Source organism: Rhea americana, unplaced genomic scaffold (genome assembly GCF_003343005.1).
Source record: "Rhea americana isolate MKP2758 unplaced genomic scaffold, rheAme1 scaffold_151, whole genome shotgun sequence".
NCBI classification, from domain to species: domain Eukaryota; kingdom Metazoa; phylum Chordata; class Aves; order Rheiformes; family Rheidae; genus Rhea; species Rhea americana.
Genome location: NW_028185606.1, coordinates 994,774 through 1,008,218, shown reverse-complemented (window position 1 = coordinate 1,008,218; position 13,445 = coordinate 994,774). Strand labels below are relative to the sequence as shown.

At 39.8% G+C, this 13,445-nt stretch overlaps 1 protein-coding gene across 1 annotated transcript in view; it reads right to left on the bottom strand.

The window, feature by feature from the left end:
- The window catches only part of COP1 (COP1 E3 ubiquitin ligase), a 139,918-nt gene that overhangs the window by 48,306 nt on the left and 78,167 nt on the right, over positions 1-13,445 (bottom strand). The window contains exon 17 of the mRNA XM_085299692.1: positions 9,542-9,658. Within this exon, the coding sequence (XP_085155818.1) occupies positions 9,542-9,658 (117 nt within the window). The remainder of the gene's footprint in view (positions 1-9,541; positions 9,659-13,445) is intronic.

Below are 13,445 nucleotides of genomic sequence, written 5' to 3'. Positions count from 1 at the left end.
AATCCATTTTTTATGGCTGAAGAAGAAAACTGAAGATGATGTACTCACTGAGCAAATTTAGGCTCTTAATACAACTTTTCTGCTCAAATGCGTATGTATATGAGCCTAATGTACACTGGTGCATGTAGACCAATCTGCAAGATGAGTTTTGACACATACAAAGAACATGTGAAGAACAGTTGTTCTTACATAAAGGTGCTTCAACCCATGTTGTCTCCATGGACTATACCTCTGAAGGTTTGAAGCTTATTGTATGAGCACTAGAAGTCCTATTTGTACAATGACTGTTGGATACATCTATCAAAATCAGACATACTACCTCATCTGCTGAAMAAATCTCTCCTGATATAAGCTACCTATTTCACCCAATATTTGCCTTACTGTAAACCTACGTCAACTGCTTCTGAGCAATGATCTAGAGGGAAAGAGATCACGTGCAGATCATGTAAATAAGGGCTTAAGACACAAAGAAAGCTGGACACCAAAAGGAATGTTCTCCCTAAGATTTTATGAGTGTATTTAGGAAGCAATTTTTTTTTTTTTTTTTTTTTTTTTTTTAAGAGTTTTTTGTCATATCAGCAGAGATCCTAAAACAGAGTCAAACATCTTGTGAGGAGGATACCTTCCCCTATGAAGGAGGAGAAAGACTGCACAGCAGCACTGCCTAGGACTGTCATGTCAGGCAGAGTCTTCTCAGCTCCCACAGCTGACAAAAACACTTACAGTAATTGGCACCACATGGAGGATAAAAACCATCTCAACACACTACACATGTCTAGGCAAGAACACTGAAGCTACACAGGCTCCAGAACAGTCAAAAACTGGCTCTAGGAAAAGCGCAGGCTGCTGCCATATGCATTACAATATGAAGATCCAAGTTTGCCAAACTGTCAGTCAGGCCTGATTTCGCCCAAGAACTACATTTTGCTTGACTRATCTGAGGAGATATAAGCCTCCTTTTACCAGATTCTGGAGATGATRATCTTGTTCATCTTCTGAATCGCGCTCCAGGCAGACTCTACTGTTACTGAAAAAATAATGGACGCTAAGTATGCTATTATAATCACTGGTATTCAAGCTTCAGATAAGAACGCTTAGACTAAAAAACAAAAAAGCCTGTCAAAGTTATGGTGGATTATACAGACATTTAAACAAGCATGGGAAAAAAACATGATGATACACAGATATCCAAATCGGAAAAGAGGCAATCTGATCCTATTAGGCAGTAAAAATAAGTCAAGTAAAAGGGCTAGAATTGCTAGACACATATCTCAAGAAAATGTCAAGAAGTAAGACTGTAGATTCAAATGGCTAGCAGTGCCTCTTAAGAGGAATTGTTCTCAACCTGGCTCAAGTATTTGGAAATTCTCCTCTTAAAACATCTGCAATGTTTAGATGCTCAGATAATAAGAAATAAAGTCTTCTAGATAACAGACCACATTGCCTTTGCAGGTTATGTAGATTGTGTGCTATTCAATGTGGCAATTCTTACCAGTTGGTATGGAAAAAGTAGTATATGCTACAAAGATCTAAGTGGATGCTGTACCCAAATAAAAGGCTGGAAGGGTTTAACTATGCAGCACTTAGAACAGTAGATGACACAGTAAAGCATTACAGAAGACGTCATTCCATCAAGCAATTCTTTTGAATATGGCCATAGCTAGTAGCAAGAGCAATTTGGCATTTGGTGGAAAAAGACTAATCATGGAGTTGCCTATTCCATTCTTGAATTTCAAGGCTCATTTCAATTTTAATTTGAATGTTGTAACATTGACTAAACRACTCTATACCAGTTGTAAGACAAACTGTTCAGGAAAAGAATATTTAAGCAAACAATCAGCATGCCCATTTCTGCTAACAGCAGATTAATTCTGTTCTTCAGTGAATCACAGAGCTTTTCAAATTGACTTTATTCCTTCGCTTGTTACCAAAGCATGACCACTTCTGGCATAAAGTTTGGAAACTCCTGATACGTCTCAAGATTGTTACTCAACTTATTGCAAATTCTTTAATCAACAGAAATCAGAGACAACTCTTTTGTATAAGCAGTCATGCAAGCTTTTAAACTCTTAAGTGTGCTTCAGGAGCTGATCTACTCTTTACAAAAAGGATTGTTATCTACACTAAGACTATTCTTGTCAGATCTGGAGTGTGGAAGGAGTTTGCCTTGTGAAATTCCTACATACTCCTGAGTGCCTCTGGCAGGACTCGTTTCCTTCATGATTTCCTAGAAAGCAGCTACAGCATTACCTTCCTACACTGTAGGAAGGCATCATATAGCACCTGGCTAATCTGGTGGTCTCTTGGATGTGCAAATATAAGTAAGTCAGATTAATACAGCATAGCTGCAGCAGTTCTGCCTGTCAGTCCTGAGTAGAAATGGAATATAATCTACCAACCAGCTCTGAAATCATRAGCGCCAGAAAGATTTTCAGACATRCATTAGGATAGCAGAAGGTACAGTTTGAAATTTCACTTTTAATTATATTCCAACATCTATGCAGGGAAATAATTTTTAACACACAAACTTTCAAAATAGTACTCTAAACAATCCCACTCTGAGCCTAGTGTTTATCCCAAAATAAGTCCTGTCAGTACAGAAATATGATCACCCCCACACTAGCCAAAAGTACAGATTCCTTCAAATGACCATCAATGCACTGAAGTGTTGTGGATGCTTTCAAAGGTTAGAACAACTGAAACATCTGCAATGACTTCTGAAACGAGTTCAAGTAATTTATGAGATGACAAATGTCCACTTCCAAAATACAGAACTTGTCCCATAGTTCAAGACCACAGACTAGAAGAAAATTATTGAAGACCCACAAAGAGACAAGACATCCTTCAAATCAAGTTCAGCATACAGTAACAAGGAAGTCTTGGATTGCTGCATGCCACATCAACTTCATAAAGGCCGAATTTCGAGCATTGCTTGAATTTTTTCCACATGCTTCAGAGAAATGCATAATCTTTGTCTCTGCCTTTGAATACTGCATTTTAAATTCATATTAATTTTGCAGCTTAAGCCCAGAAAAGCTGCCTAACTCCACCCTAAACGTGTCAGACATTTGCACAAATAGATTCTTTCTAAGTCCTTGCAGGTTTTCAATAGAGCAGAGTACTTACCCATGAGACTCTATTAAGGTAAGACCTTGCTTTTAGCTGAGAAACATTAATTCTCTTCCAAAAAAAGGCACACTGCCTTCTTGGTCATTAATATCACATCACTCCTGTGTTTCAGAGCTGAATGACAAGGCAGGCAAATCATCAAGATGTGAAGCAGCATGAAAGGCTGGCTGCACAAAGAGGTGTTTGGAAAAAAGAAATCACTGCCCCAGATACTGCAGTAAAATCTATATTCTACTGGATAACAATGGTCTCCAAAGTGGTTCTGCCCAGACAGCTGGTGCATTAGTAAACCTGAATGATGCTGAAAGAAGCCATGCGTGACCTTGAACTTTAAGTGCATCAGGGCAGGGCAAAGATCTTAAGAGGGTGGGGAACACACTGCAAATTAAAACAAAGCTCCTCGCACAGCAACAGGAGCCCTTTCACATGGCATATGCTGTGAATCAGTGTCATTAGTTTTGCAGCTTTTCAGCAATGAATGAAAGGCTGCAGCATTTAAAGCCTCGGTATGATGCTGTTCTGTAACGCTGAAGATGCTGGAATACTCTTGCTCTAAGAAGCTATTCAAACCCTGTAGCATCTCTCTAGCTACTCTGCACTTAGATTATCTATGGAGGAGAGTGCGCTTCTGGAGATTTTGGCTAAAAGCACTAAAGACGTAAAATACAGGGAGCTCATCCTTTTGCATCTTTTTGCTGTACAGCACAAGAGAAAGACTACAACAGTTGAATACAAGCTTCTTGCATCTGGAAGGCCCTAACACATTTGGGAAGGTGAGTGTGCACTGGGATCAAAGCACATGCAGAAGGGCAGCCTCACTGAGCTTCTCCGCAAAGGAAGAATTTTACATAGCATGCAAAACCTGGTGGAGAAGGGCAAAACAGTCTGAAGAAAAAAGGCTCCCTTGGGAAGTGTTCTTGCTCAGCATCACTGTACAAGAGGGGAAAGGAACACGGAAAGACAGAAGGGGCAAGACTACAGTTGGACAGGAGAAATGTGAGAAACCTCAGCAAACTTGTTCAGTGAGGATTTGGTTCCCTGTTAGCTGATGCTGATAATTTATTCAGGCTGCTGAGGGCCAGTTTGTCTCTAGGGCTGATGCTCCATTATCAGCTGATTGAGGGTGTGTGTGTGTGTGTGGGGGGGGGGAAGATGAGGAGAAGAACTTGCACCAATTCCTCCCACCACCACCAACTCCGCTCAGAGGCGAAACCAAACTTCCTACACTAAACGTGATTCATTTTTAGCAATAAAATTGCCAGGATAAAGAAGGAACTGGAAAAGCACAATTGGGAATGCTTAGGAAGAAATATGGTACCTCAGTGCGGATAGTATCAAACCCTGAGGCAGTGATTTCATGTAAGCATCAAAACCAACCTAAGTCAGCGCTGCCCCATGTTTTCCCTCTCCTGGTCACTTTGTGATGGGCTCTGGGCAGCGTGGGACAATACAGTCGATCAGTCCAGAGACTTGATCAAGGTTAGCAGCAACCCAGCAAACTGTTAAGTTCTGATCATGTTCAAGCCATTCTGTTGTATCCCTCCATCTATGTATCTGCTGCTTTTGCTAACTTGTAAAATTCTTGGAGAGCAGGTACAGCCTTTGCCTCCACTTATGACACCTCCCCCTCTTCAAACATCCACAGATCCAATCTGCAAGATTTGTGGGTCCTACAGAAAAGAAAAAAAAATAGCATGCAAGAAGATGATGCAAGAACTCAGGAATCCTGAGTCTTGGTGACCTAATGTCTCCATAATATATGGGAAACAGTAGCTGCTGACAGGATTAGAGCATGCAGGGAATAAAGCATTGCCTACTATCAATAGCTATGCTTAGCTCACTAAAGTTAGCAGACAGGCTGATCTCACTGTGACTGCATGAGCTCAGCAACGTGTTTGCAGAGTGCATGCATTTTCAGCCACTTTCCTATTTTATGTGGGGAAACAGTGCTACTGGAAAAATATATGGGTTGAGGGCATCGTGGTGTTGCTGAGGCAGAACAATAACAACTTCAGCCATGATTTATACTGCTAATTTCAGGATAAAACACTATCTCTTTAAAAAAAACAACACCCCCCCCCCCCAATTACTTGATTCTGTATTCGGCAGTGATTACAGTTTATACTGCATGATGTTTCAACCCAGTAAGCATGCAAATAGAATATTTTATTAAAAGTCACAGACAAAAGTAATCTTTCCTTCTTTATACGCTCTCTCCACTGCCACAGATTTTATCAGATTTTAGTCAGACGCTCTAGCTCCCTTGTCACCTGAAGCACCTGTCTGATTAAGAGAATTATTTTAAGAGAATTATTTTCTAAACCAAATATCCATTTCTCTTTTGTATAAGCTCTATTTCCCATTTATTGCTCATTTGTTCTGTTTTCAGCTACCAAAATGATCTTCTGGTCATCTAAAAAGCCTTCAGAGTGAGAAGCCAGAAAAGAAATATATATTTCATCCATATTAGACGATAATCCTGAGATTTGTTTCTATAGTGGCAACTAAAGCACAGTTTTCCATGGCGTTTATTTGAAGCCAAGCCAGTAGCTGATACTAAAGAAAAAAGAGCTCTATGTGGAGTTGCACTAATAGCACTTTTGACCACAGCTGCATCTAAATCAAAGCTTCATTGCACCTCTCTCTACTATCACTACTCTCATTTTTCAACAGGTATCCTGAAGCACAGGGGGTTTAACTAAGAAATCCACAGACAGAATAAATTCCAATTCAATCCACGTCAAGTCCTTTTTAGAGGGCAATATTCAAGACAGGCATTTCATTTGCTCCTTCTGTTGCTGAGGAAGGGCAGGAAGCTGCAGAGGAACTCAGCACAGAGGGGAAAACGGATGTTCCCTGCCAAGGAGGATCCAAAGCTGCAAGTATGGGACAGTCACTATTCGCACTGCAGACGTGCTGAGCAGCCCCAGCCAAAAACCAAGCTGCCATCACACTTAGCACTGTACAAACAGAAACCAACTCCACTCCAAAGAGCTTCTAGTTTGAGTACCAGAGCCAGAGGACAGCAGAGAGAAAGACAGGGGAATATAAGAGAAAGGAGAATTTCAATGGCCTGCTCTATCAGCTCAATTTGTGCCACTTGTGTTGGTATGCTCYGTGAGAATTTTAAGGAGAAATAAGACAGTTATGGGGAGTTTTTCCCCCTAAATGGTAGAAACAGTCTAGGAGGAAGCACAAAAGTACTTATCTGAATATTTTGCCAGTGCACAAAGAAGAACAGCATCATTGATAGAGGTAAGCTAAGAATCAACATTTTACTGGCAAATGAGAAAKAATATGAAACCTGGAGACAGGATAAAAGGGCTTCAAGATAACCATCTGATTTTTATGGAGAATGCAAAGGCAGAACCAGCAGAGATCAAAAAGATGTTGATATAGCTGAAGCATCTGATTAGGAAAGCTGACTTCAAGAAGCTGACTTATGAAAGAGGAACTTGGAATAGATGGACACAAGTGGGCAAGATGCATTTGTCAAGGCCAGAGCAAATGCTCTATTTTGATTAAATGTGAAGGAAGGAAACCTTATGAAAAGGGATTTCAGCTGTAAGGATGGTTAAGAAAGGCCCTCAAGAGAAAATAAAAACAGGAAGATTCAGAGGCACACTACCTTTCAAGACACCAGCACTGAAACATTCTAGAGCTGCTCAAATTACACTGCTAAAACAAGATGCACCAACCTGCAATTTCTCCTGCATAYGAAGAAAAAGTGGAACTGAAACATATGTACATTTAATAGCTGTATATTAAACTGATTTACTTCTTTCATTTACACCCCTAATACTATGCACCAATAGCTTTTCTCCCTACACCTGCCATTTTATCAAGTGCTTAACTCATCAAGTCACTCACTAGATATATCTCTGTTATTTCACTGATTTTTAAGTTGCCTAGTGCTAATACAGTAACCACAGAAAACCCCACTCAGCTGACTGAACTGACAGTTAGTGATGACATGTACATCTGCACTTCAGGATGCTACAGCCTAGTGAAGGCCAGAGGATGAAAGAATGTTCTTTTAATGTTACGATCCGGTCACATAAAGTCAGCTTATGAACGCACACTGTCAAACCTCAGTAACTGCCTGCTTCCTGCAAATGCAATACTCACTGTGGAATACAGATTTTCTTCTCCCTTTAAAGTTTCCTCAAAGCAACAAATAGAGGAAAAATAGGAATACATACAGGAGCAGCATTTCTACTGAACTACTATACAAAATTCTGCTGGGCACGTAATGCTAGAACATATCAGCTGTTTTACCATTGACTATGCTGCAGAAAAAGTAATTGAAACATTAATTTACATAACCATGAAGAATGCACAGAGCATGTGAACAAGCCAAGGCAGAGACAGAACAGCTTTCTGAAATTGCCTATTACACTGGTCAATCAATTAGTGCTTTGCGCTGCTCATCTTGATTCCTATGGGGGGCTAACAGACAAATCAGTGTGTCCAATTTGCATTTTTGTTTTTAAATACTGCTCAAAGAAACCAGTTTTTACTCTTCCTTTATTAATTTCACAGTCTATGTGACAAACCACACAGTTTAGAAGTTATATTGCTTTTTTTTTTAATATATATAGTCCAAATGAAATTAGTAAACAAGATTAGCTGAAACTGATGGAGGAGAAAGACGTCTCGTCTCCATCATAACACATTAAACTGGACAACACTTTCACAGTACATATGGTAAAAACAAATGTTTTTCTCCTGATTTTTAGGAGTTCAGAAATAAGTATTACATCCTGTAAAACATGTCATTTTTAAATTTTATTTCATTAGCATTTTTTCACACTTGTTTGCGGTTGAAAGATCAATTAGGTATTCCTTTGTGGGCAAGTCATTCCCATCAGTTCAATTACTCCATGCAATTCTTTCAGCATAGTTAAATACCCATTTTAATTTTTATTTAGAGACTCAACTATCAAGCATCAAGCAGCTGTAAACATATGGTTTTTCAATTTCATTCTCTCCCCCTCCCCTGCATTCTTCCCCAGTACAAATACCGTTCTACCCCTCAGCATTCTTTAAACTTTAAATACGCAGATGAAGTCATCTAAAACCTCCAAATAACCCGTAATATTTGCTCATGCCTCTTTGGCTGAAGATAAGACCATTGCGCTTTATTAGGAGCGAGTGCGGCCTGATGGACAGTAACGTTTCAGACTGCTTTCATTCCACCTGCCTCAGTCCCGACACCAACCACAGATTTAGCTGTGCCTTATCCTCCTTTTTCCTTTCAGGTGGAAAGGAATCCCAATTACTGATTTATGAGGAAGAATTCTAGTTATTGATGCTTTTACCTATCTATTTTAATCAGTAGCTGATTCACTTGGAGTTGGGCCTCTCCTCTTTCCCTCGAGCCACAGATAGCCCCTTTCCTTCAACGGCTGCTGGTAAGTAATGTAATTCAATCCTGTTCTCACACGCAATTTGCTAAACTTCAACGAGATGTCTGTCAAATAAGTCAATATTTTACTCTCCAACTTCAATCCATTTTTTGCAGTGTATCAAAATGCAAATTTATTTTCTACTCTTAAAAGTCAGAGCTTAAGTAGAACCAGCCTGGAAACTGGAACACCTAAATGAAACGCTAAACTACCAGTTGGAAGAATATCATCAAGATATCTCTGAAATCCAAAAATGCATCCTCAGAAYATACAGTTACAAGTACATTAGAACTCCACAAGAAAAAAGAAAACACAATTCACCATATCAGTTAAACATTTATAAGCAATTCAGATTTTTTAAGCTGTTGCATGTATAGCATGATGTAGTTCCCTCCCAAAGTAATACCCACTCTGTTCTCAATTTTTTGTATTATCACTAAAAACTATTTTAACCTAAATGAATAAAAGGCTTATCATACCTTACCCAATGACTATTAAAAAGAAACCTTTTAACAGAGATACTTTGTCCAGCCTAGGAAAGCATAAACCCATCCATAGATATTACAGTTGCAGCTACGAGAAACATATACAGCCTCTGTTTTAAAAATACGCCCCAGGTAAAACTAGTTAAAATTCCCAGTATGATCTTGTATCATTTACATAGCACAGCTATGAACCAGAAAAAACTACCACCACCACGTTAACATGCTAGCCTCACTTAGAGACTTATAAAGTTGAGATTTGCCCAGTTCCCTTAGTTATCTCAAAAAAATGCACTACGTGATTTGCTTTCACAAGCTTTTATTGCTGATAAAGGCACAAAATTAGATTGGATTGCATGAAGAAGTCGACATTCAGGTACCATTACAGTCCTCTGGGTGACTGCACACTTGAGAAATCTGTCTCAAGCTTTTTAACTGCAAGTTCAAATCTTTAGAGGGAAGTCAGGAACTTAGAGAAGAGAACAGATCATCTCATTGCCCACCCCAGTCCCTTTTACCTACCTGCACAGCCAAAAGCAAGGTGATACCTAGAAGAAGGGCTGAATTTGACACAACACACATTAGCCTTGGCCTCGATGCTGGCTACTGAATTGTCCAAGTTGGTAGACCACAGCTTCACTAGGAAACAAACAAACAAGAGAAATAAGTAAACAACAACAAAAACACTCATCTGAAAGGCATAAAAACTAGTTACTTCAAAAATAAGTCCGAAAAAGCTGCCAAGAGGAACAAGCTTCCTCAGCTGCCAAGAGGAAGTCAGTGATTATAAACGGTTAATTTATAGCTGATGGCTAGTGAGCTTGAAAAGAATTTTCAAATGAGTACTGTAAATATTCTATACATCTCCAACACACACCAGACGATGAAAAAGCTTGTGTGGCTGGGAGCTGCAGAGCAGGTGASTAACCACATGTTATAGTTTCAATATTTAAGGCTCCTGGTCTGTGGATTCATATAACCAAGAGCAGGAAGGCTTAAATCCTGTTTGTTCTTTGTCACCTAGCTGTGATCTGAAGTCCTCCATTCTCCAAGGCAGAACTGCTTTGCGCAGAATAAATGTACTCGATTGTATGTTTAAATATAGTAAGTGAGAACAATTTATCTCACTCTTTAAAAGCTGGCATTGGCAGGAAAGAAATCAGTATGCTGGTTTCCTATGTTGACATATTTTATTGGTACAAAGAATTCTAGTGTTTTATGGGACTACTGTGTGAACATCAATTAAACTGTTGTACAGAACAAGCTCTTCCCCCAAGTACTCACTTCAGACCATTTCACAGGAAGAATAACAGAAAATACAAAAGGCTTTTCAAATATAGCCTTCCCTGCCCTCCCCAAACACTTGCAGTGCTATTTAAATTCAAAGATGAAGAGTGTCAGGTGGTCCCCACAGAGCCAATCTCACAGAGGACGGCTGCATAGCTTACAAACTACAGATTAAATACTTTGCCTTCGGCCCAGGTGAACTGGCATCAACCCAGAAGAAGCCTCCAAGATAGACTGACGTCAACACTAGCAATGTGCTTTGTTCCCTCTCTCCCTTTTCTCGAGCAAAGGGTTGTGCTGTCCTCAGTTACCATGGACAGCATCTGAAGCAGGAAGTAGAGCAAGCCAAAGGCAATGCTTGTGAGCACAGAGGAGCCACACAAAGGTTGGATCCTGTAAACAGCTCCCAGGAGCAGACTGAGCCTTGTCAGATCTGTGGTTTAAGGGCTGTCTGTTGTCTTTTTACTGAGGGCTCACTTTGGAGGCGTAAGAAGTGGCAAGAGCAGAAATCTTGTTTCCCACTAAGGTCAAGAAAAATGCAAAAGAGAATTGTAATTTGTTATTTTTCCCCCTAAGAGTGTCCCTCTCTATCACCTCTTTGCCATTCTTTCCTAGGAATTTTGAAGGAGAAATATGGCTTCCACGTGGACTATCCAAGGATGTTTTCAATGGTCAAGGAAAAGGAGGAATGYTGGTAGGTTTGTTCTAGCACACCTACTTTTTATAGTCCACAGTGAAAAGCAAAGATTGCACTACTTCTGACCATATGCAGGAGAACTGCTTCAAGGATGAAGGAAATACACKGCTGCTCAGAGTACACTAAGGAATCATTTCAAACAACAGTGTGTGGGTATCTGTCAGCTGTCTGGAACACACATCCATCATAAACACAAACACTGATGCATACTGTATTTGCACATAGGTGTTATGTAAAATGCAGTGAAAACAGCACCCACTCTGTTGTTGGTTTTCAAAAATAAACCCATTCACACTTACCAGAGATGTAATATACATTCTAAACATCTAGCTGCATTTTTGTGAAAAAAATTAAAACCCCAACTAACACCCAAYAGCTCTGCAAGCATGACCTAAGACCTTCTCTTCCCTCAAGTSAGGCTGGAGGATACAACTTCTGTAGTATTTGCACTGGAGAGGGTGGAGTGAAAAGACAGATGGGAAACAATTTTGCAAAACAACAGAACATTGGCATTTTACTTCAGCGAACAGACACCAACAGATGTATAGTCTACGCTGCAGTGGCAGTAGAGGACATCAAGTTTATGGATGTGATGGTATAGGAACCGAGTAATCCTAYGGTTAAAAGGAGACACTGTCAGCAGACAACATTGCTTAAACTAAAGTAGCACAAGAAGGTTAAATGAGCTCACAATTCAAAGCAATGCTGTGCCCAGATCTCATACTACACTCAAGGACTGCCTTGAAGCCTTCTAATCACGTATCAATATTTAAAGCTGTGCCCAAAATGGAGAAGTCTCTTAACACCATCTGTAATAAAAAATAGCCATTTGGTCTCAGTTTTGTAGCAGAAGCTAATTGAGGGCTAAGTTTCAACTCGGTTCTTTTTTCTTCATTTAAGTCTTCAGGTCACAAGCTCAGCTATTTCATCTGGTGAACAGTCAACCTGTGTGTTCAAAGCCATCATAATAYTCATTACAACTGACAGACTAAGATTAGGATCTACAACAATTTCTGTGATCTAACTGCTGTGGAATACACCAGGCTCCAATTACAGCTTAGCTAGTGCTATTAAAAAAAAAGGATATACACGACATGACAACACATAATGAAACATGTCAAGTTCTACCTGGAGTTGTCCCTTTTTTAAAAAAAAACTGACAAGCTAATAAACTCTACCTCATGAATTATACTTTATTTGCTGTAGTTTTAAGCAGTTTTGCTGAGGTCGAGGAAGTAATTATACAACAAACAGATGTCTTGATAACACTCGGAATTGTGTTGATGCGGCAAGCAACCATCTGAGATCAACTATTCCTAAAACACATGTTCCCAAAGCATATGTTTCCTAATTTTGCTGTTGCTGAGATACATCTCTCCATAAGGCCAAATATCTTCCCCTCATCAAACAAGGAAGATGACTACAAAGTGCCTCTCTTGGTTAAAACATTTAAATCTTTTCAGAGTTTTTTAATTGGTTCAAGTTTTATTTCAGATGCATCAGTTTATAAATCAATCCTCTATACACCAGTTCTGTGCATAAACACTAAGAGGTCGAAGCCTATATTGCAATAGCTGAAGAACAAAATCTGCTTATAGGAAAAACACTGCATTCCATCTTTTGAAGAAATACCAAGTCTCCAACAGCGTACTATCCACATACGTAACCAACCTCTGCAAGTGCTCTAAGGGAAGTGTAACTGAGCCATACTTAAATGCATGCAATAAAGGAATGGGATATATGCTGAAGCACACTCACATACACGTACTACTACTGCTTGTACTATATCGTATACTACTGAGAAAGCCATCTGCATAGATTTAGGGAGTCCTTAGCCAAGGAGGAAGCCAGGAGCAAGCTGCTGAACTGCCCTGGTAGGTGAAAGTTTCAATCCGCCGTCCTGCGCGGGTCAACGGCAGCAGGCCCACGCTGTAAGGAGCAATATTACCAGGCAATGACTGCAGGGTACTCCTCCTTGCCAAGGGAAAGCGCAAGACACAGCCAGTCAGAAAATTTTGCTTGCCACTGTAACTACCAACAACTTGAACGACTTCTGAAGGCATTCCTAATTGAATCCAACAACCCCACAAATCACCAGGAAGATATCCTATTTCCTTTAGCCAGGAAAATGAACAAACTGAAAGTTCAGCCTGATTTTAAGAGCAGTAAAACACCTAAACCTCCAGTTAAAGCCAACAGAAGCTGAAGGAACTCATCATCTAGGGGAAATGAAACCTCAAAACAACCCTCTGGAAACCCTCCACAAAGCTCCGGTGGAAACTCTGGTCTGCAGTTCTTAGGCTAGTTCTCTATCTACAACGCCATGCTTACTTTTTATGAAGCCAATTCTTAGGCTAGTTCTCTATCTACAACGCCATGCTTACTTTTTATGAAGCCAATGTTGCAAATGTGTTGCCCCCCTGAATTCAGGGCTACTACAAA